We start from the raw sequence: 22,758 nt of genomic DNA, 5'->3' as shown, positions 1-22,758 counted from the left end.
CCATCCTGCACGGTTATTGCTTATTTATGGCAAATATTATGCTGCGTATTGATCTCGTTTCCCAAAGTTATCAAATATTTTGATTCTGACAGCGTTTTGCAATTAGGTGGACCTGCTAAAATCTGCTAATTGCAGGTGAGGCAGGAGCGCGGGAGCTGCTGTAACGAGATTAAACTGGCACAGTCCTCTGAGCCTGGGAGACTTCAAACAGTGCTTCTGTACCACCGGGGATGGTCTGGTTGAGTGTTTTATCCATTCCTGAGGAAAAAAACATCCCCTGCACATTACATAAAATGATTACCTTCATGCACTTTTTCTCCTTGTTAATCCAGTTAGTTGGAAGTGTTAGGAGCTCATTACAGACGAGCACTGATCAAAAATATGGTTTTGCGAAGACAGTCACTTGTGTGCTGATTTATTTTGTTTCATTTGCATTTTTTGGCCATACAAATTGCTCCCTGGAGCATTGCAAGGGCTTCGTGGGCAGCAGGAGCAGTCTCACAGCCAGGGAAAGGATTTGAGGAAAGAATCAAAACCTTAAAGTCTTCATTAGACCTCAGGGAGGGTTTGTGCTCAACCAGCCTGGGTCAGGATCAGGCAAGGCAGTATTTAAAGAACAGAATCAGAAGGATGCATGGATGAAACTGGTCACAATAAAGGGAGTGGTGTTGCATTGTGCAAGGGGCAGCTGTCTCTGTTTAGTGGGGGCAAGATGATGGGGTTGGCCAATTTCTTTCTCGCTGTCCTGGCATGTCCCTTTGCATCTCCTGGTACCACCACAGCTGGAACCCATCCTGCTGCCTCAGCTCCTCCCCATCCCTGCACTGCACCTTGGCACCTCCATAGGTTGGGGATACATGGGCACCCGGAATGCAGGTGTTGGCACTGTTCACAGATATCCCCCCATGACATGCCCAGCTCACTCAGGCTGCTGGAGGAAGGCTTGCTGGGTGTGGGGATGTGGGTTGAACCCCCGCTGGGTTGGGTGAGCCGCTGTTTCTTGCAAACAGTGCATGAAGACGTGTGGGGAGGCGGCTCGGTACCGCAAGGTGTTCTGCGTGGATGAGAGCAAGCAGGTGCAGAGCAGCACCCACTGCGACGCCAGCAAACGGCCCCCAGAGATGGAGAGCTGCGGGCTGCCGCCCTGCGAATACATCTGGATCACTGGGGAATGGTCGGAGGTGAGTCCTCATCCCTGTCCCCCTCCCCAAGCCAGGACTTGGCTGTGCTGCCCCACTCCCTCCTCTTGCTGCCCGCCTCACTGGGATCTTGCAACAAGGGCAGGGCTGCATGGTTTAATGAGTAGTTGTTGGTTTGTTTCTGTGTGCAATTTCCCTGCTGGACAGAGAGGAGAAGGGCTGCAGGAGATGGCCAAGATACTAAAATGTGAAAACCAATGTGCTCAAAGTCCTAGCTGCTATCAGGAGTCAGTTTTCTTCCAGAACACATCATATACAGCAGGCACTCTCCTCTATTCCGTTCTATTTTGTTCTACTCTGCTCTACTTTATTCACGGGTTCTGTTTTGCTTTGTTCTGTTCTATTCATGAGTTCAGTTCTGTTCTACTCATGGACTTGGTTCTATCCTATTCCATTCATGGGTTTTTTTTGTAGTTGGCACTGTATGCAGGGACACCCAGAGTATAATCTCAGCCTGCTTCCCTCTTCAGCAAGCACAGGATTACTTTCCACTTGGAAGGACAGCAGAAGGAAGTGAGGAGACAGCTGCTGACATAGCCCTGATTAAAAAGAAAGAGCCAGAAAAAAGAAAAAACAAACATTCTGGAACTGAGGGGAAGGAAGGAAAGGCATGCCATCCGAGCAAGCACAAGAGGGAGAAAGGCAGAGATGGAAAAGTCTTGAGCACTGGTTTTCTTCTAATTACAAAGAAAGCCACCTTTCTTCCAGCACCTTCAGTTCAGCATCAGTCTTGGCCATTTTCTTTCACTATGGGCAAAAATAAATAAATTAAATAAATAAAAATAAAAGGAGAAAACCCAAATAATAGACATCTCTGTTCCCAAGGGATTACGTGCTCCTTTCTTGGCACATGGGGGATTGTGCCCAGGAGCCATCTGGGCACGGGTCCTGGAGCAGCACTGGGGCCCAAGGGCTTGTAGCTATTCTGCTTACTGATGGGCGTAATAGTTACAGCAGTTTGCCACTCCTATAAGCACTGACAGATGCTTCCCCTCACCCTCAGTGCTCCGTCACCTGCGGCAAGGGCTACAGGCAGCGCCTGGTGTCGTGCAGCGAGATTTACACCGGCAAGGACCACTATGAATATGGCTACCAGAACACGGTCAGCTGCCCCGGCACGCAGCCACCCAACATCCAGCCCTGCTACCTTGGGGAGTGCCCCGTTTCTGCATCCTGGCGTGTCAGCAACTGGGGAAGCGTAAGTTTGGCAAACTGTGTTTTTTTTTTAACCAAAAGAATTTTAACAAATCTGTTTTTTCTTTGTTACACGTTCCTCAGGTTTGGGAGGGAAGTGGTGTTGGAGAGTTGCGTGAATGAATGCACTGAGAGCCGTTGATGCTGTGTAGGGTCCCCTGCTCTGTGCTGAGCCCTGTCGTATGGGGGGGTTCGTGACATCCACGAGTGCCACAATCGCCATAAAAATTCAGTTGTAGTCCAAATTTCTGGGCATGTTGAGGGCCATGCTGAATGCTTAGTCAGAAAGTGAGGTCGTTGCCAGAAAAGGGCCCGAAACCATTGTGCTAGAGTAGAGGGAATGATGGATAGCTGGCAGCTGGGGCAATACTGCTTGTCCATGTGTGCAAGCAAGGCTTAGGAACCAGCAACAGGCTGAACTCTGGTAATCTGAGCCTTAAAAGGGTTTGTCTGTCTTTCCCCACCTTCTTCCTCCTCCTTTCAAATGCTGGGACGTGGCAGGGGAAAAAACTTAACCTTTCTGTTAAAGTTATTTGTACTTCAGGCCCCAGAAATGGCTCCACACAAGATCAAATTTTAGTTAAGGTGATAACATTTCACTTCTTTGGGCTTCTAACATTCTTTGAAATGTGGCAGTTCTCCCATAAATTTGATTTATTAACCCAGCTCAGGCATTTGTAGGAATTTGTCAAACCTTTACGAGGCAACGAGGGTCAAGTCAAGCAAGATGTAGTTGTCACAGTAAATGGCAGGGCTGTTTGAAACCCAAGTTCCTCATGCCCCACAGGAAGCTTCAGATCCTCCCTGAGTGTCAGGGCAGAGGGATTGCAGCAAAGAGCTCAGTCTCAGTTAGTTGGTGATTCCCCCCAAAATCTCAGTGCAAAACGTTCAACTGTTAATGCAGCTCTTTTGAGAAGAGTGTCCATTTCAGAGAGCACGTTTTTTGGGCTGCTGAAGGTATCAGAGACTGCAAAGTGCCATGACCCTGCTCACCTCTGGTTTTCAAGGGGTTTACTGTGAATTACCTTTTGCTCTGCTCCATCGTGAAGTGTCATGGAACTGATGAAGAGCAAATGCCAGGTTGCAAATGGTGTGGTAACCTTCAGTATTTCAGCCTTCATTTGGGCCATCTGAGTACAGAATTTATGCAGATTTTGCCATTTTTCTGGGCAGGGAGGGGAAAAGGAGCTTGGAGATGGTACAGTTTGGTTAAAAAACAGCAGATTGTGCCATGCGTGTTCAGAGGCTCCTGCTAAGGACCAAGCAATGCTTCCAACCACCAGGAGAGGACATCTAGCATTCAGTCCTTCTAGAGAACATTTCTTTCTTGTGCAAGCTTCTCACTGCAAATAAAGCACATTTTTGCTTGAGCACAGCGTTGACCTTAACCAACATAGTCTCATTCACTAAAGTAGGTAAGTGCTAAGTGAAGTACCATCTTCTTAAAATAATTAAGGATGACGATATAATGAAGGGATTCATAATCAAAAAGGCTACTTCTGCGATTAAAATTAAATCCTTGCAAAACGGAGACCTTTGCTGCTGCTTCTTTATAGAAGGAAAATTGGTTGTCTTCGTTCTTATGGTCCAAAGCCCAGAAGCCCTTGAGATAAAACATGACCCTCTCCCTCTGGTCTTGCAGTGCTCTGTGACCTGCGGGGTTGGCATCATGCACCGCTCGGTGCAGTGCCTGACCAACGATGACCAGCTCAGCAACTTGTGCCATGTGGATCTGAAACCCGAGGAGAGGAGGACGTGCCACAATGTCCACGACTGTGAGTCTGCAGCTTTGCACCTTCCTTTGCTTTTCTTATGCCTTGAGCATCTGTTCCTGTCAAGCTCCTGGAGGTGTGCGGTATTTCCAAGTGTTGGGAGCCATCCAGCAAAGCACTAAGGCGCTCCAGGGACACCTTTTAGAAATAAACACATTGCCTTGCTGCTTGAGATGCCTTGCAAAAGAAATGTGCTATACCATCGCTCAGTGATGACATGCAGTTCTGGTTTCTTTCAGGTGAATTACCGAGGAGCTGCAGTGATATTAAAAATCTCAAAGGTGTCACTGAAGACAGTGAATATTTCCTTAAAGTCAAAGGGAAGACATTAAAGGTGTGTGTCAGCTGCAGACTGATTGTGCATTTTCCCAAGGGGTAGAGGACACTGTGTGTTCTCCACAATTTCCACTTACACTTCCTACTTTCAGTTTTCTGGGCGTTCCCTTTGCATACCATGCCTGACAAAATCATGACTTCTCTTCCCCAGGTGTATTGCTCTGGGATGCAGACTGACAGCCCAAAGGAGTACGTGACCCTTGTAAATGGAGATGCAGAGAACTTTTCAGAAGTGTACGGATACAGGTAAGGAATCCCTTTAGTTCTGAGCTTCCCAGTGTCTTTGATTGCTGTGGCAATATTTTCCAGTCATGAGTAGAAAGGGTTTTCTTTTGATTCAGATTGCATAACCCGACCGAATGTCCGTATAATGGGAGCAGACGAGAAGACTGCCAGTGTAGGAAAGATTACACAGCAGCTGGGTTTTCCACCTTCAGCAAAGTAAGGCTGGACCTGAACACTATGCAAATAATAAGTGAGTAACTACAGGGCCTTGCCATTAAAAACCAAATCATGTTTATTTTACACGAATGTAGCTGTAATTATGAGCAAGCAGTAGCATCTAGTGAGGCTTATTGCTGAGTTCTCCTGACACTGACCTGTCTCTTTTAGACCTGGTCACCTTTGCACTTAGAGGCTGCAACTCAAGTGCATCAGAGATGCCCATTGGCAGTGCCGGTGTGTGGAGGAGTGGAAGAGATTCTTGGAGGGGTTGAATCTGGGGAGATAACTGGTGGGAAGAGGGGCCGGGGGTTTGCAGGGCAGGAGGGAGGTGACTGCAGGTGTGCAAAACAAGTGGCACCCTGACACCATCACGTCGGGGGAGCTGGGAGCTTCCCTGCTGCATGGGGACAGTTTCAGTCCCTTTGACTTCAGGGATGCTGTCAGTTTCTAGCAAATGTTTTAGAAACATAGTGCATTATTGGGAGCTCATTCAGTAAATAGTGGCGATTGTTAACAAATCAAAACCCTTTCTCCTGAAATGGCCCTCTATCTGATAGGGTTTTGTCATTGCTTTATTTTCAAGCCGAAAGACTTCCCAGTCTACCAAGCTGTAAAAAGCTGCTATAAGAGCTTCTAGGTACAGATCCTTAGAAAATTGGATACCAGCTCCCTGCTGAATCTCAAAAGGCACTGGGCACCCCCGTCAGGCAGGAGCTGTTATGCATCCCCATCACCAGGAGGCTTCAGATCCAGAGCAGCATATCCCATATCCCTTTCATTCCCTGAGCCCTGGGCTGGGGGCAGTCTGAGGACAGTTTTTTTGGCTTTGTTCAAAAGGAAGATTGAGAAGGTCTCAAGTCCTTTTTCAAAATGTGAAATTGTCTGATAGAGAAATAAAAGCGGAGTCATGGCTTCTGGTTTTGCTGTTATTTATATCTAGGCCTTATATCACCAAAGTATTTGAACCCATCTGTAAATGTGAGTGTATGGGCAACCTGTGAAACTCAGTGCTGGGAGTCATGTCTGGGATGAATTGGGGATTTAATATTAAAAGTCTAGAAGGTGAGGTCTTAATTAATGTACAAAAACAGCTTCAGTGAATTTAAACTTTAGCAAAGAGCAAATTTACGTGTGTTTTTTCTCTCCCTGCATCTTCCTTTCTGTGTTATTCACCAACTCCTCTCTGCAGCAACTGACTTACAGTTTGCCCGGACGCATGATGGACGACCTGTTCCTTATGCCACTGCTGGGGACTGCTACAGTGCAGCCAAATGTCCTCAGGTATTTGACAGTAGCATTTGAGAATAGGAATTGGTGCCTTTTGTTATGTACAGTCCCCACACCTTCGACTCTCTAGACTTTATTTGCAAATGGCATTGAGCAGTAAGTCACACTCACAGGCAGCAGAGGGCATCCCTCCATCTTCTTCCCTCTCTGCTCTCAGGGCTGGGACCTTATAGCAGAACTCGGCAGCTTAGGGATTGGCTTCTTACCTCGGATGGGCTCCTGGCTGCTTATGTCAACCCACCAACCAGACAGCAGTCGTGGGGAGCAAAGCTCACAGCCCTCTGCTGTCATAGTGGGTTGGGGCTGTGACCAGAAATGGGGTGGGATGGGGTTTGTCAGGGGAAAACTGGGAGATCTGTGTTGGATGCTGATATAGCCATGAATTTTGCATCCATTTTGTGTATATTGAAACTGAGAGGATGAAGGATAGAACATACAAAAAAACAAAAAGAATTTTTATTTAACTGAAGGCTAGGAAAAAAAAAAGAAAAAAAAAGCTCAGCTCGGTGGAAAACGTGGAAAATAAGGACAAGTGTGCCCTCTCCAGTTGAGGAAGGGAAAGTGAGAGCAGTTGCAGTGTTCCTAGGCATTTTCTCCATCAGCTGCTGGAGCATTTTGGTTCCACCGTCTGCCGTGGGAAAGCCAAGAATGCCCTCAATCGGCCAACCACGAAAAAGCAGCAAAAAACTGAGTGAAAACAGTGAAAAACCAAGCAAAGCCCCTCCTTCCCTGCGGCTACAAATGAGAAAGAAATTCCTAACCGGAGATACGCTGTGATTTGTGCAGTGTGTGCAAATCGCTGTCAGAGTGATGGAGAAATGAAAACTTCGCAATCAAGATCCCATTATACAATTGATGCTGTGAGAAGTGTGGCTGTGGCACAGGGCTCTGGGGGTAACCAGGCTTCTCTCCTCTCTTTTTAGGGTCGCTTCAGCATAGACCTGTATGGGACAGGCCTGTCTTTAACAGGAACGGCGAAGTGGCTTTCCCAAGGGAATTATGCAGTGTCAGAAATTCAAAAATCCCCAGTAAGTCATAATGTTAATTATGGTTCTACCCGCTCACGGGAAGTTTCTAATTGCTGACATCTCTCAAGGAGACGCTAACAGAAATCTAACATCTGACATTAGAAACAAAGTGTTGCCCGTAATTGTAATGCGGGAACCCTTGTGGGTTTAACTTGATCAGAGTTATTGCAATTAATTAGTGAGCCTGCTTAGTGGTGAAACTGCATGCCATGAGTGCTGTGATACAGAGCTACCTGTAATTAGCTGGCTGAGGTGGGCAGTGCTGCATTTGATGAGCAGGGATTGACCCCAGGAGGGTCCGAGGATAAAGATTTAGTTGGCGTGGTGGGGATGGGTTGATCTTAGTGGTCTTTTCCAACCTTTATGATTCTATAAATTCTACTCTAAGGAGGTCACCAGAGGCATTTAACAATAAGCAATCTGTAACATATCCTCTCTTTCGGTTTCCTTTGAGGGAGTTGCCCTTGAGCCTTGCTGGTACTGGAGCTGTTAAAGGAGTCTTTTTGGCAGCTTTGGATGCTGCAGGTCCACGCTCCAGCACAGCAGGTGTAAGAGAAATGGCACAGACCCCACATGTTCACTCTGACCAGTGCTTGGCAATTTTTCCCTCTTCAGAAAGGAGAAGCCCAAGCAGCCCTAGGGGTTGCAGAGAGCAGATGCAATCAGAGTTAAAACAAGGGGCAGGGAGGCTAAGGGACAGCTCTTGCCTCTCTCACCCGGTGGCATCTGTCAAGCACTGCTCCAGGGATGTAATTGTAGCAGGATCAGAAAGCAAGAAAAGATGACAGCAGCCTGCTGCAATCATGGATCAATTGTGTCAAGGGTGGAATGGAGCTCGTTTAAAAATAAATGCTTTGTGCAAGCTTGTCCTGCACTTAAGTCCAATCTTCTGGTAATTGAGGGTTCAATTCCCCCCAAGGACTGTCTGACCGTTGTAATGACCAAGAGGAGAACTCTACAGAGGTGGGACATGTGTAGGTGTTGCTGATGCTGGCATCAATCCTCTGACTTGAGGCTGGAGCTGCCCCATTTGCTGCCTCATTTGCTGAGCTCTCCAGCCCAAAGTCAGCATTCTTTTGGATCTCTGCTGACTTTGGAGATGTAGAGCTGAGGAGGGACAGCACCACAGCCCTTCTGCATCCAGGCTCTGCCCTCCCAAACAGGTGTTTCTTTACAAATGTCCTCCATGCCCTTCCCATGCTCACTTACCACCAAAGTACTGATGCTGCCTAGATGTGTTCTTTCTCCTGCATGATCCAAGATTTGCACTCATTACAGCAGAACAAGGGATTATTCACTGTGGAGCAAGTTGAAGAAAGTAGATGCCCTTGAGATATCCCTTCAAATGGCCTTCTCCTTGGGCATCTTGCAGTGTGATAAATCAGAACTACCCTTTCTTATTTGTGTTCAGCGTCTGACCTGGCAATACTAAAGGGACTTACACTTGCATACATTTAAATATAACTGTAATTTTGTAGACTGATTTAGGCATTGTTTGTTTTTCTTCTGAGACATTTCCTATTAAAGCCCTGACTGGAATCATAGAATTTGAGTTGGAAGGGACCTTTAAAGGCCATCTGGTCCAGTTCCCCTGCCATGAACAGGGATACCTACAGCTCCATCAGGTGCTCAGAGCCTGGCCCAGCCAAGGCACGTCTCTAAGGGCGGGGCATCCATCACCTCTCTGGGCCTCACCACCTTTATTATAAAAAACTTTTTATATCCAACCTAAATCTCAGCTCTTTTGGTTTGAAACCAATAGAATCACCCAGAGCTGGAGCCCTGACGTGAGATGCGATTTCTGTTTTTGCCTGCAGGATGGTACCAAAGTAGTAGGAAGATGTGGTGGTTACTGTGGGAAGTGTACCCCGTCGTCTGGAACAGGCCTCGACGTGCAGGTGTTATAGCAATGGTAAGGCCATGGCCACCATGGCTCCCATTTCCCAAAGCCAACTGATTGCTCAGCCATTGGGTTTGGGCTCTAGGATTTGGCCCCCAGAACTCCAGAAGGCAGAGCCCATGACGTGTGCTCCCCATCTGTGCCTTGCAGGTTCTCTGAGAGCATCCCGTGGAGATGAGACGGATGAAGGATAGCGATGCAATACCTCTGCCTCCCACTTTTTTAACCTGTTTATGTGTGTATATAGATCGCATATTCTTAATGTACAGTATAATATTTATGTTTGGAATTATTTATTTTGATTTAATATTTTTGTACGTAAAATCATTATATTAAGGCTGCTTTTACTATTTTTATTTTTTATTGTTAAATCCTGCAGTCAAACCACTGCATTTTGCGTACTCTACATTATATGTAGCATTATGACAAGTGATACTTTATTGTCACTGTATTCAGTTGTTTACTTTCAATCAGTAATTTTCCTTCAGTTACGGGCTGCTTTAGCCCTCCACGGTGCTACACAATCTGCATTGGGGTATTTTTGGCATTTCAATCTGTCTTGATGTAAGGAAAATAGACAAGATGTGCTTAAATTTTAATTTAGCAATTAGGCTGACAGCACTCAAGGAAAACATGACAATGAATACAGTGCTCGTTGCATTAGCAATCTTTATCTTTTAGGTATGTTTTGAATTTCACATGACCTCTGTGGCCGGTGCTGAAAGCGCTGGTTTGGTGCTAACATGGTATTTATTAACGCTCAGTAATTTTAGTTAATCCGCTGCCTTTATCAGTGGGAAAAGGAAGAAAGCAGAGAAATTGTCAGGCGATTCAAATAGAATCAATCATAGAATCCATCAATAGGATTCAATCATAGAATATCCCAAGCTGGAAGGGACACATAAGGATCATTGAGTCCAACTCCTGATTCTATGCAATAGATAGAGATCTGCTCCAAGTTCAGGAAAATTCCTACAGATGGATCTTCAGCAGAGCCCTGTTTTGTGTAGAGCTCCAAAAAGCTCCCATTTCCCTGCTAATTGCATGTGCCACCGTGCTTCCCACCTCCATCTGGCAGCAGGGCGATGGGGCCGTATGTTCCCTGGGCTGCATGCTGAAGAACTGCAGCTCATTAGGGACGTGGTCACAAAATCCCAACGCACTGTTGGCTGTGTGGGGTCCTGCCACCCGTGGGGCTGGTGGGGACGCAGGGGCAGGGCTGGGGTACCACATCCCAGCAATGCTTCCCACGCACTGTGCCCATCTGTGGGGCCGTGCAGCGTCAGCGCTGCTGTGTTTCCAGCAGGATCAGCTTGTACTCGCAGAGTGATACCCCCCCCCCCCCAGCAAACAGGCTGCTTGACGCCTACTTCTGTACGGCTTCCTATCCTCCTGATAAGGCATCTGTGCTCTTTGCTGTCCGCGATCCAATGTACAACCAGACCTTAAGTGGTTTCTGTAGTGTTTTTGTAATGGAGAAACGCGGCTGTGCAATGCCCTGCCTGTACATAGCCTGCTGCTTGCAGCACTGCGCAGAGCTTCGTAGCACGTTGAACGGGGGTGATGTGACCAGATTATTTTTGTAGTCTATGACTATGTCCCTTAATTCTTTCTCCTTGATTCTACGTAGCAATAGGAAAACGCTGCCCCAGCGCCTTAGGTCGGGGCAGCCGGGAGCACGAAGGACAAATTTGCAGCACAGAATTGCCAGCATTTCAGAAGACTCACCCAGCTAAGTCTTTAAATTTGGGCTGCAGATACTCAGCAAACCCGACCTCAGGATTTTCTGTATAGCTCCCCAAAGGAGAGCTCCCTGCACTCGTAACCCATGCGTTTGGCAGCCCGCAGAGTGAGACTTGTCAGCCTGACGGTCAGGCATTGACACATGGATGTAAATTGGTGGGCATCCAATTTGGGAGCAGGGTTGGGTTAAAATGCAGCTAAAGAATTGGTGCTCGGCGCTCACCAGTGTGCCCCTGTCGCTCTCGTTAATATACAGGCTTAAAGGGGAGAATGAGAATTGTACTTATGATTAGGGGTGGGTTTTTTATTTGTTGTTTAATAGCACGTACAGTAAGTGGATGTGATTATATCTTAGATTGCTATTTCACCTATGTCTTCTGCCTACAATAAGAATTGATACCTCCCTGTGAAAAAAAAAAATGCCAAAAATACCATTTCAAAGGTCAAAGAAAGGGGAAAGGGAAAAAGGGAAAGGGAAAAAGGGAACGGGGGAGGGAAAGATGGAGAGAAAAGGGAAAAGTAGCAAAATGGAGTAAGTGATATTTTTTTCTTTAATGATAATTGCTCATGTGTAACTTGTGTAGGGTAAAAGGGAAAATTGCACTTTGAACTTCAGAGAGAAACAGTGGTGCTTAGAAAGTACAGGCTTATTATATTTTCTGTGATGAAAGGAATGGCTATTTATAAAAAGAAATATTATTTTGACCTGTTTGCATTCCTTTCTGCCGTATAGTTTCATAACAGCTATTAGCAGAGCCAGATGAACCTGATAAAAAGTATCAAGTAAACTGTAAGAATTGACAGATCACTGATCTTATGATTCATCATTGGGCTTCGTTAAACAGGATGAGACTTTGAGGAGCAGAGACATGGGACACTCCTAGTTCAGGAAACAACTCTGGGTTTTGTATGTCAATGCCATTATTTTTCTACAAACTGTTGTGGGGTTTATTTTGTTGGGTTTTGGGGGGATTATTTTTTTCTTTTTGCAAGCACTTTCCTGTACAGTTTTTTTTTTCTTTTCTTTCTGATGATATTCAAAACGGAAATGGAAAGATCTGTAAGACAAGTCAGTTTGGTCTTTCTGCATCTGCCATCGTATTTTAATGCCTGTATGCTATTATAGAGGCAAAATACTTTGTACACAAGGGAATAATACAATGAATGGTAAACATTCCGTTCTGTGCTGGTATTTATTTGCATGCTCTGGGTTCCCTGTTTGCTTGTCTCATGCAAAAGGAGTGTGGGGAAGAGGAGAGTTGTGTGCAGTGCTGTGCCTGCGGTCTGGGGACCTTCAGGGGAACACAATGCTCTGTGACTGCTCTGGGTGCTCCCTGACTGCTGTCCAGGAGAGGAATGGTGTTCCCAGAAGGGACTGCTGTGGGGTGATAGGGGCAACAAGGAGCCCAGCCACTCATTGGACAGTTGTTCCTGTAGGGTGAGCTGGGGTAACCTGACCTCTTAGCAGTGCAATTTAATAAAATCAGCCAAAATAAATCAACTGAGAAAAAGCCATCACAGCCAACTCCAACAGCATTCCTCAGAGCAGCCCCATGCCTGATTTAATCACACTTCTCTTTTAGTTGTACCAACCTTCTCCAAACAGTGAATCCCAAATGGCCTGGAGGTTCCATCCCTACAGCCTAAGTTTTGCCCTCATTGATAAGCAATAGAGCATCCATGCAGACTCGCCAATGGGCTCAAAGGCCACATTTAGCATATTAGGAAACCAAAGTGTTTCTCTGTTCCTGTATGCATTCTGATTTGGAAATTGAGCCACATGCAAGTGTGCATTCCAACTGCATTCTTTTTGCAATTATGTAGCAGTAGAGATATAAATATACTGGTCTATTTCCTAAAACATAATCTATTTTATTGTGAACTGGCAATTATACATTTTAAAGGAGGCTTATTTTTCTTTACAACTTTTCATTAATCATTTCCAGATTACTTATTTTTAGCAAATTTTGACTGTGTTGCAACTCCCTTTGCTTGGCAATTTCAGTGATGGCAGCAAAGAAACATGGTTACAGATTATTGCAGAAAAGCACTTCTTTCTGAGCTGAAGATCTGTATTTCTGTGTCGTGGCAGGCAACGTGGGTCCCAGTGAGCACTGCTAATTAGTCAACTTTCTATAAACAATTTTATGTCAACACAGCTCCAAATAAACTTCAGTGCTTAAAAATGAGACTCGAAAGCAGAGATGGATCAGGAATTAGATGACCCCGTTAATGGTTTACTGCAAATCTTCACTGACTATCGAGGAAAAAAATATGCAGTCTCTAAAATGTTGCTCTGGGGAGAATTGTGAAGTCAGGTTGAGGATCTGTGATCTGATCATGATCAGCTGCAGCATGGAATTACCACTCCACCAGCTCCCAATCCTGGAGGTGGAAGAAGAGCCTTCCCCTGGCTGTTTGGTTTGCAGCTGGAATGGCCTCAGTGGCCCCTGCTGGCACCGTGGCCATTAGCCTGTGACCAAAAGTGTCCTTCTTTACTGTCATTTTTCTTTAAGAAATGACTCCAAATGTGGGCTGCTGTGGAGCCACGTCACCATGCATGGCTCCTGAATAATATTTCACTTTCCAGCCCAATATAATGATGGGGTTATTTTAACACTTTTGATTGTTGGCTCCAGTAATTCTGTGAAAATTACAGTGCGCTTCTCCAGCCTTGTTGCACAGCCTACCACTACTAATTGCTTCAGAGGCACGGTTGATCTCTTCAGCCTTCTCTCCTGGCCTAATAGTGAGCATTTTTTCTTCTCTAGAGAAAACACAATGCATTTTGTTGAAGGCTGCTGGAAATGCCTGTCTCAAGGAGCTTGGCTTGAATTAAGATGTTCACAGGAAAACTGTCTTCTGCATGGCCATGAAAATCATATTGAGAAATGGGGAGAGGTGGAAAAGACTGAAGATGGTAAACATTTCCCACTGAGGCACTCACAGATTGGATCTCCTGACTGAATCCTCTTCCCAACAGCTGACTGAGGGCTGGCTTAGGGAAGGCATTACCAACCCAGCCGAGTCAGTAAGTCCTTCCTTGAACTCTTCACACAGAGAGAAACGCCTTTTTGAGAATGACATCTGAGTTCATCCAGAAGTCTCTAAGCTTTGAGCTGCTGCTCATTCATTGGGAGGGGATGGGTGCCTTCCCAGTACAAATTCCTGGCTGCAGCTCTGTAGCCTTGTGCAGGAAGAAGGAGCAGGACACCCAGAACGGTGCCTGTCGGTCTCAGCATTTTCCAAGTATTTTTGCCTGTTCTGGAGCAATCCAGGCAGCAGGGATTGTAACCTTCCAGAAGCAGATTTAGTTGACAAGTTTCTGACCTCTCTTTGCAATAGTGAGATGAAGAATGCTGGGAAGTTATTTTTGGCCTTCTCAGAAGAGTCTGACTTTCCACTTCAAAGCTGGCTTAATTTTTAAGCTATGTTCTATTACCAAACATAAGGCACCGTTTTTGAAAAATCAAAACGAGAGCAGAATACTGCTTTAACCTAACCCACATGCTTTTGTATTTTATTTCCTAGGGGAAGTTTGGTTTGTTTGTTCCAATAAAAGAAAAAAAAAAAAAAGCCATCAGAACTGAAATTTCTGTAAAATGATTTCTGCCCCTCTCTGGTTATAAATGGGATTTCTGAAGTGTTCAGAAACATGACCTGTTGGCTGTCAGTACACAGAGACCTGATGCAGGCTCCAGGAGAAGGCAGAAACACGTTTGTCCTTCGTGAAGCTGACCCAGGGGTTGGTCCTTCATGGCATGGGATGATGCATGGCCATACCCATCAACACACTGTCACCAGCAACACCTCAGCCCTGCTTTGGGGTGAAGCTGTGCTGCCAGCCGTGGCATCTGGCCGCAGGGTGTTTGCTGGTATTTGTCATCTCCAGCTTTGAGAGCACGAGGAGAAGAGCCAGGATTTTCGAGAATCCTCTCCTTTGTATGGGAGGCAGAGGGTGCCAGGGGAGGCAGAGCTTTGCATACATTCTCCCTTTAAATCATTATTTGGCTCCATTCATATGCTTATAATTTTTTCATCCTACTCTAATCTGTGACTACATTTCAAACAAGCAATTAAATTAATCAAGTCTTTGCTGCATTGTCCTTTTCTAATCCATCCTCTCCGGCTTGCTGACCTTTCCCTTTGAAGCTGTTCTCTGCTTGCTGCTGCCTTCCCCCACCCTACGCAGAAAAGAACATTTGGTGTGAAATGATTTAATTGCTGCCGTAGAAGGGAAGGAGGACGGCTTCCTACAAACAGCCCAGCAAAAGCCAACACGGCCAAGAAAAAGCAGGGGCATGTTTGCTCCCATGCCTCTGGATTTAGAAACATAGAATCATAGAATGGGTTGAGTTGGAAGGGACATCAAAGATCATCTAGTTTCAACTCCCAGCTTTGGCCAGCCCTTGGGAGCAGGGCCAGATGGGTGGTGCTGAGAGTGGGCACATCTCTGAATCCTGGTATTCTGGGGGCCAATGCACCCAGGTCTGTGACACATCTGATCTAAGGGACCCTCAGCCAGTACATTCTATTTTAGAGGTGTTGCTAAATTCTGCTGACTGGATTGCATAAAGTGCCTTGGAGCGTCTTAAAATCCTTCCAATGCTTTTGTCAACATCTACAGCGTCATACAGCTCTGTGCATGGCTCACCTGGAACGACCTGGGAGCTGCCTCCGTCAGATGCCTGAGATAATCTGATAATTTCCACCTCTACATCATCTTCACTCTGCGTTATGCAAGTGGTATGTGAAGCTTTCTAGATATGACTTGCATTTGGATTTTTCCTATTTCATCATGCCTAGGCCTTTCAAGAGCCTAAATGCACAGAAATATGTCACCTGGGAGCACTGCAAGCTGCAGGCAGCAAGTATCATAGAATCAGCACAGAACCATAGAATGGCTTGGGATGGAGTGGGTCTCAAAAATCACCTGGTTCCAACCCCCCTGCCTCACTCAGGGCTGCCAACCACTAAACGAGGCAGCAGCTCTGGCTGCCCAGGGCCCCATCCAACCTGGCCTTGAGCACCTCCATGGATGGGGCAGCCACAGCTCTGGCCACTGCCTCACTGCCCTCTGGGCAAAATATTTCCCCCCAGCATCTTACCTGAATCTCCCCTTTTAGTTTAAAACCATTCCTCTTGTCATGTGTTACCCCACGTATGTTTGGTATTTTTCTCATCTTTAGGAATGCTCCTGAAATGTTGAGGTAGCCTGGAAAGGGAGCAGCTTTACGGTGCAAAGCAAATCATGCTGCTGGGTAGCAAGCAAGCTCAAGTGAGTGAGAAATAGCAAAAAATTGCTCGTTGCTATAGCATGAGGAGGTTGTGTACCAATTGGCAGTGCCCCTCTGCATGGCTCTGTGCAGCCTCCAGTTGAGTACAGAGCAGCACAGTGTAGCACGTCTCCATCCTCAGTAAGAAGCAAGAAGCAGGGCTGATCTAGACAGCAAAGAAACTCGGTTCTGAGGTAATAAAGATATAAAGCAGCAATTTGAGGGGGTGAGGATGGGCCATGCCCAGAGGATGCACACAGTGCACACTTCGCCACGCTGGCACCAGAGGGCATTGGAGTCTGAGCTTAGCTCGGTCCTGCAGAACTTCCCGATCCCACAGCCCTGATGTTCCAGGGGAGGGTGCGCTGCTTCTTTTTCTCCCCTTTATTCTCTCTTGTTTTATTATTATTATTTGGGATCGTTGTGTTCCCTCTTGGCTCCGTGCTTCCCAGCAGGTGCTCGCCTCCGCACAGCGGGGCTGGGCTGCAGGTTTTATTGGTGCAGAGCCCAACTCCTCAGCGCTATTTACAGGGAAACTGAAGACCGCCTTCAAAATTAACAATATCTGACTATAAATCTTACTGCGTTCCCTAGCAACTAACACAATAAAACCCTAAGGTTAAAAGGAGAAGGGTTATTTGGAGATACCTTGGGGAGCGCGTCATGGCCATTTGCATTCCTGGTTGGGAGGACAAAAAAAAAAAAAAAAAAAAAAGAGAAAATGATCCATGTGATATTTACAAATTACCGTATTGATGGAGAAGAAAGGTGGAATTACTCAGTGCGATTTTAATCAAAGTACCTCAGAATCAACAAATCCAACAAAAAACTCCCTGCAGTAGTCAAATGGCTGTGATTAAAGAGTGCTCGGTAAACGTGTGGCGATCTGCAGAAATGGTGGAAGGGCTTTGTTGAGTTGCTAAACCCACTTTGTTACTGGTTTTGACATCTCAAGTGTGTGTACTACAGATTAAAAATGTTCCAAGTAAATCTGACCGGAACGAGCCTGATGGAATATGCCCTAGAAAAGCCTACGCAGTGCAAAAAACATTTCAAACTGAAGTAACATAGCATGATTCATCCCAGCCTGGGTTCCTGTTATGCACAGCACAGATTGAAATTCCATATCCCCACCTCAAACTGAGGTTTATGTGCAATCTTTTCTGCCTGCAGTCATTGCAAATCTCGAAGCTGGAAGGAGAGGAAATGCTGACTTGTTCCCCTCCTGAAAGACCCTCATGGGGGCACATTTATCCTGGGAGGAGTTTTGAGATGAGAAATAAATGCCTGGTCCCTCGCATGCTCATTCGGCAAATGTGGCATTTAGAGCCATTTTTAAGCCCTCCTGTTGCTGTTGGAAGGCTTTAGACTATAACTGCCTGATAGAAGCTGGGGATCTATAGTTTTTAGGGCGCTAGATGCTGGCAGGATCCATGTTGGGCTGTATATCACAGGCTGCTGCCAAGAGGTGCACAAGAGGATGATGGGACCAGACTCACCTGGATGTGGCACTGGGGAGAAACCAGCAGGCAAAATGAGGCTGCTTCAAAAGGGAAAAGGGTCCTTCTTGCTCGTACAAATGGAGGAAGCTGGGATTCAGGCTGTCTTAGTCACAAGAAGGGCTGTGAGTGTCATCCTGAGGCAGGTTTGGTTGAAACACGAATGGAAGGAGAAGATGATGCATAGAACAATGTAAGTGACAGCAGCAACAATAATTTGTCAGACAAACTGTCTGGCATAGATTATCCATGTGTCTCAGTTTCTGAGTCTATGTGACAGCAGCATCTGACAGCCCCCACCTCCAAGCTGAGCCTGTCTTCTTCTCCCAGGAGGAAGATCTATGTGTTTACAAAAAGAAAAAAATATATATGAAAAAAGTAAAAACTTTAGGATGTACTTCATGTGCCTTCATGAGCACAGGTAGGCCCAGAGCTGTGTGCCTGTCCCCTGCCCTCCCAGCCATGCCAGCATTTGTGCATCATCCCCCTGAATACAGCGAGCACAAGGGAGTGGGAGTGATTTCCTGAGCTGTCTTCACTCTCAGCAGCTTTTCTGGGGGAGTAGAGAGGAGCACTCAGGGCAGTGAGATAATATCTCCCCTCCTTTTCCTAAACACATCCTAGAGACGATGTTCTGGCCTGATTTTCTTCTTCTGCAGCATTTGAGCATCCCAAAAATGTGGATCGAGTCCTCCTGACAGCCCTGGACCTGAGGAGGACAATGACTCCTCCTTTGTCCTTGATGACTCAGGTCAAAGAGAACAAGTGCTGGCCTCAGGAGGTAGTGAGATTTCCCAGAAGGATCTGACCCCATGGGGGCTGTGTAACCTTGACATGTTTATGGCTCTGGGTGCTGAGCACTCCTCTTGCCTCCCGACCTGAGGCAGGAGGACACGGGTGTAGAGTGACGGGCAGGTTTGGTGGCCCCACGGACACCTCAGGTTGGAGGACAAGAGACCAGCTTCACTTCGTTGGAGTTTCAGACCTGCCTCTTCATCAGCAGACTGTGATTCAGCACAGCCACACCTCCAAGGACTGTACCCTCCAACTTTGACTTACTTTTGCTGTTTTAAACTTAGAGCTGATGTCCTCACCGGCCCTGTTATTGAGGGCACACGGCATCTCTTGCAACAGCAAAGCAATTAAAAGGATTTGCAGGTCACCTTTAAAGCATTTCCCACAGCACGTCGAGTCTTGTTATAAGTCCTCTATCCATTAATGCTTTTATTTCAGCAGTTTTAATTGAAGTTTTAAATATTCTGAACCTTATGCAAGACACCCAAAGTGCTGCTGAATTTCAGGCCCTCTTTTGCATGATGCTCATTCCCTGAAACCCTATTGACCTTCAGTGGAGATGACAGTCACTCTGTACCTCTGATATTACTGTGTCCTATATGGTATACTATATGGTGGAGTCATCATCCCTGGAAGCATTCAAGAACCATGGAGATGTGGCACTGAGGGATGTGGTCAGTGGGCATGGTGGGGGTGGGTTGGGCTTGGGCTTGGTGACCTGAGAGCTCTTTTCCAACATGAATGATTCCACTATTCTATACAGGTAGGGGCACTCCAATGCGACACAATCTGTATGTGTTTGAAGAGTTTGTCTCTGTCACTGAGTTCATAACATATCCTTGCAATACCGCAGGAACAAGAAACAGAGAGTGAAACCAAAAAGGAAAACGATGAGAACATTCGGCAGAAAGAAGCAATGAGAAGAAGCTTGGGGAGGGGGGGGTAGGAGGGTGGAAGGGCAAAAATAGCAACTGCAGAACAGAATGGGAAGGGAATGTCAGCATTTTCCCACCGACATGAAAAAAACCCTGCGCAACAAGATTATCTTTCAGGATCAATCACCCTCGAACTTTTCGCACAAGATGTTCAAAAGCCAACCACACCGCTCCCAGCTGGTCACAGCTATAACCTCAGCCTTTGCCCCTTCGGAGCAGCACGACCCCATCCCCGCTTTTCACCCTCGTGCTGCGAAGCGCTACGGCGGTGCGGCGCGGCGCGGCACGGCGGAGGTGGGCTGTTCACTCTGAAGCGGAGCGACGGCAGCGGGCGGCGCGGGGCGGGGGGCGGCCGGGCGCTCCCGGGGCGGTGCCTGGCGGCCCGGGGGCGGGGAGGAAGGGGCGGGGGCCCGGCGGAGGGGCGGGGGCGGTTCGGGGCGGCCGCTGCCGCGCACTCGGGCTCGGACTCGGCTCGGCGGGGCCATGTTCGGCCGCGGTTCCCGTAAGCGGCTCTCGGGCCGCTCGGTGAGTGCTGGGGACGGGGGTGGGTCTGTCTCCCTACGGCACTCCCCGGCTCCCACCTGTGGCTCCGTCCCGCTGCACGTTTAATGTCCACGCCGTCCCCGAATACCTCTTTTCTGGGTGTCCCTCGACTCCCCGTGTCCCTGTGCCCCCTATTTCCCCCCCTATCCCCGGGTGACCTCTGCTTTCCTTGCAGCTGACGGCTTCGGGGGAGCCGGAGCGGGGCCAGCCCTGCAACACCTGCGGGGACCAATGCCCCGGCTTCGTCCTGCACAAGTGGAGGTAAGGCCCGGCGACACGCGTGTCCCCGCCGCTCGGAGGCAGCGAGACCGCGTCCCACGGGTAGGGCTCCCTCCGGTGCTCCCCGCATGTGGAGTTTTGGAACTCCACAGAGCATCTTCAGGAGTGTAAATGTGGCTTTTAGAGGAGTGTTTGTGTTGATCTCAATGCCCCTGCTTCAACAGGTGGGTTTCCGTCTCCCGTGAGAGCTTTCTGCTCCGTGGAGCAGCACCCGGGTGTGCTGGTGCCTGCTGTGGGATGCAGCCCTGTGGGGGAACTGGTTTGTTCCATACCACGCACTGCACTCAGGGGCTCCTGCTGCTGCCCCATGGAGGCAGCCCTGGCAGGGAACAGCAACAGTGGGATTTGTGGTTGGTGCTCCCAGGTGGCTGGGTGGAACTCCTGCCTTCCCCCTGGCCCCGCAGCAGGGTTTTGCCCTGTCGGTGATGCCGAGCAGTGATACAGCTATTGAGATGGATGAGCCCTCTCCTCCGGCTGGGTGGGGATGCGTGTGTGGGAAAGACCAAGTCTCCTCTTATTTATTTCTCTTGTGTTTCCATAAAGACAATATTGCGGTGCCTATGGAGCACAGAGAGCCCTGGCTTCGTGCTGGGTCAGCCCCATCTTTCTTCCCCATGTTGTGTTACCTTGAAGTGAGTTCTGTTCACAGGTGATTTGGGATTTAGTGATATTAAACCTTCTGGGCTGGGGGCTTCAGAAGCTAATACTGACTTAGAGCCCTCAGTGACCTTTTAGCCTTATTTTATAGGCTACCCCCATTTCCCCAGTATCTGCTATGCTTCTAGCACACGTCCTACTTCTCAAAGCTGCATCTCAGCAGATTAAAGCATGGATCCAAAGCAAAGAGAGGGACACTGAATTGATTTATTAGTGCTGAGTTGTATCTAAAGCTCCAGCCTTGCAGATGAGCAGTGCAGTGGGGCCCATGGTCTGCTCTCTGCCTTGGGGATGTGGTGCTGGTGCAGCTGCAGGTGGTGGATGAGTGGAGGTGATGGATGAGCCCTGTTCCTCCACCCTACACAAGTGCCAATCTGAGTGTCCCGTGCCCCACCTCAGACCTTCAGAAGGTGAAGGTGTCTCCTGGCTGCAGGAGCCGTGCCCTGCTGCTAATTGGGGTTTGCCACGTGCGTTAGATCTATGAGGTCACCCCTGAGTGTCTTTTTCCCAGGACTTATAAAATGCTTTCAAGAGCTGCCCTAGGTTTTCTCTTGGGGCAGCAGGTGTTGTCACAGAGGTGCCTTGTAATGCTTTAAAGTGTCACAGAGAGCTTACAAGTGTAAGATAAAAGGAAAAGGGAGGGTCAGCAGAGGGATTTTTACTCCGGTCTGAATAAGGTACTGTGTTTCCTTTGAGTTATGTTACCCTTAGGTTTGAAAAATGGAGTGAGGAGTCGATACAATCTTACCAAAGGCCACTGAGCTTCTTGGGTGGTGTCAAACGTGTGACACAGTTGCGATCTCTGCAGCAGCACGCTGCCTGCTGTGCCGCATCCTGCAGAACCCTTGAGCTGCAGGCTCCACCCTGCCAGGAGCACCCACCCACCCACAGCTACCCCCTGGGGGTCCCACCGTGGATTTGGGTTGAAATAGATGGATCCTTCTCAGGAAGGAAGGGGTTACCTACGTGGGACAGCAGTGTATAGGGCTGGGTGTGCATCCCGAGTGCCCCCCGCTCTGCATCCTGCAGTGGGGCAGGTGTGCTCCAGCTGCACGCCTTGCACCAGGGATGGTAAGGCTGAGCCCTCCTGCATATGCATTCACATTTAATTGCCTCGATGTAAGAGTAATTATGCAATTAAAACAGAAAGGCAGCCTGTTTGCCAAAGCACAATAGAGAGGAAGGATGCTCATGTTTTACTAGTGAATGGTTTGTTAGTGCACAGGATGTGTAATAGCCATTCTTGTAGGTCCGAAGCACGCTCAGGAGCAGTGCCCTGCATGCATGGGGCCATGCAGCTCCTGCTGGGGATGTTCACAGGCACTTTAACTCCCCAAATGGGATTGGAAAACAACAATGGTCTGTAAGGAGATCTGCAGATTAAGGATACAAACCCAGATCAATTAACCACTGGGGATTCGTAAAGCTTTTTAAGATCCTTTAACAGCGGAATTTTGCTGATAAATGGGGATTGGGCTTTTTTCTTTAAAGATGGGAATTGGTGATGTGCTTTGGGGAGAAATAAAAGGATTTATGAGCTTGTAGGCACTGAAACCAGAGCACATCCCTGTTGCTGGTGTACACGTTGTCCTATACATGATCGTGCAGGACTGAATTGCCTCGTTACCTGTGATTCTAGATGTGATCTGTCCATCAGGCAGGCAAATGGCTTTGTCAGGCACCAAAGGTTTCTGTGCCCACATACTCTCTTAAAAGCCACTTTGCTCAAATGGAGAGGTGGCTTTGAGCGTTGGCTGCATTGATCATCCCTAGGAGCACAGGCATCCTTCTGAGCCAGGGAAACCACTTGAAAGTAAATTGCATTCTGCAGAACTGCTGTATTTTCAGAATAAAACCAATCTCTGTGATGT

General features: G+C 47.5%; 2 protein-coding genes across 5 annotated transcripts in view; both read left to right on the top strand.

Annotated features, from left to right (window-relative positions):
- The window catches only part of ADAMTS9 (ADAM metallopeptidase with thrombospondin type 1 motif 9), a 64,261-nt gene extending 53,759 nt beyond the window's left edge, over nt 1–10,502 (top strand). For 3 of the 4 annotated variants that reach the window (XM_031606199.2, XM_090148376.1, XM_031606192.2), the window contains 10 exons: nt 1,011–1,181; nt 2,203–2,397; nt 4,036–4,168; nt 4,405–4,499; nt 4,653–4,747; nt 4,843–4,976; nt 6,135–6,226; nt 7,156–7,260; nt 9,078–9,172; nt 9,311–10,502. In XM_031606199.2, coding sequence (XP_031462059.2) covers nt 1,011–1,181; nt 2,203–2,397; nt 4,036–4,168; nt 4,405–4,499; nt 4,653–4,747; nt 4,843–4,976; nt 6,135–6,226; nt 7,156–7,260; nt 9,078–9,167 — 1,110 coding nt within the window. In that variant the 3' untranslated portion in view covers nt 9,168–9,172; nt 9,311–10,502. Of the gene's footprint in view, nt 1–1,010; nt 1,182–2,202; nt 2,398–4,035; nt 4,169–4,404; nt 4,500–4,652; nt 4,748–4,842; nt 4,977–6,134; nt 6,227–7,155; nt 7,261–9,077; nt 9,173–9,310 lie in introns of those variants that run through there. The other variant, XR_016470139.1, reaches the window with a different exon arrangement.
- A 9,340-nt stretch (nt 10,503–19,842) lies between these two features.
- The window catches only part of PRICKLE2 (prickle planar cell polarity protein 2), an 89,116-nt gene continuing 86,200 nt past the window's right edge, over nt 19,843–22,758 (top strand). The window contains exons 1-2 of the mRNA XM_090148374.1: nt 19,843–19,933; nt 20,127–20,212. Coding sequence (XP_090004500.1) covers nt 19,892–19,933; nt 20,127–20,212 — 128 coding nt within the window. The 5' untranslated portion in view covers nt 19,843–19,891. The remainder of the gene's footprint in view (nt 19,934–20,126; nt 20,213–22,758) is intronic.

The sequence above is a fragment of the Phasianus colchicus genome, chromosome 11, assembly GCF_987193195.1.
Source record: "Phasianus colchicus chromosome 11, bPhaCol1.hap1.1, whole genome shotgun sequence".
NCBI classification, from domain to species: Eukaryota; Metazoa; Chordata; class Aves; order Galliformes; family Phasianidae; genus Phasianus; species Phasianus colchicus.
Note: the sequence above shows the minus strand (reverse complement) of the source record. Positions and strands in the feature narration are given on the sequence as shown.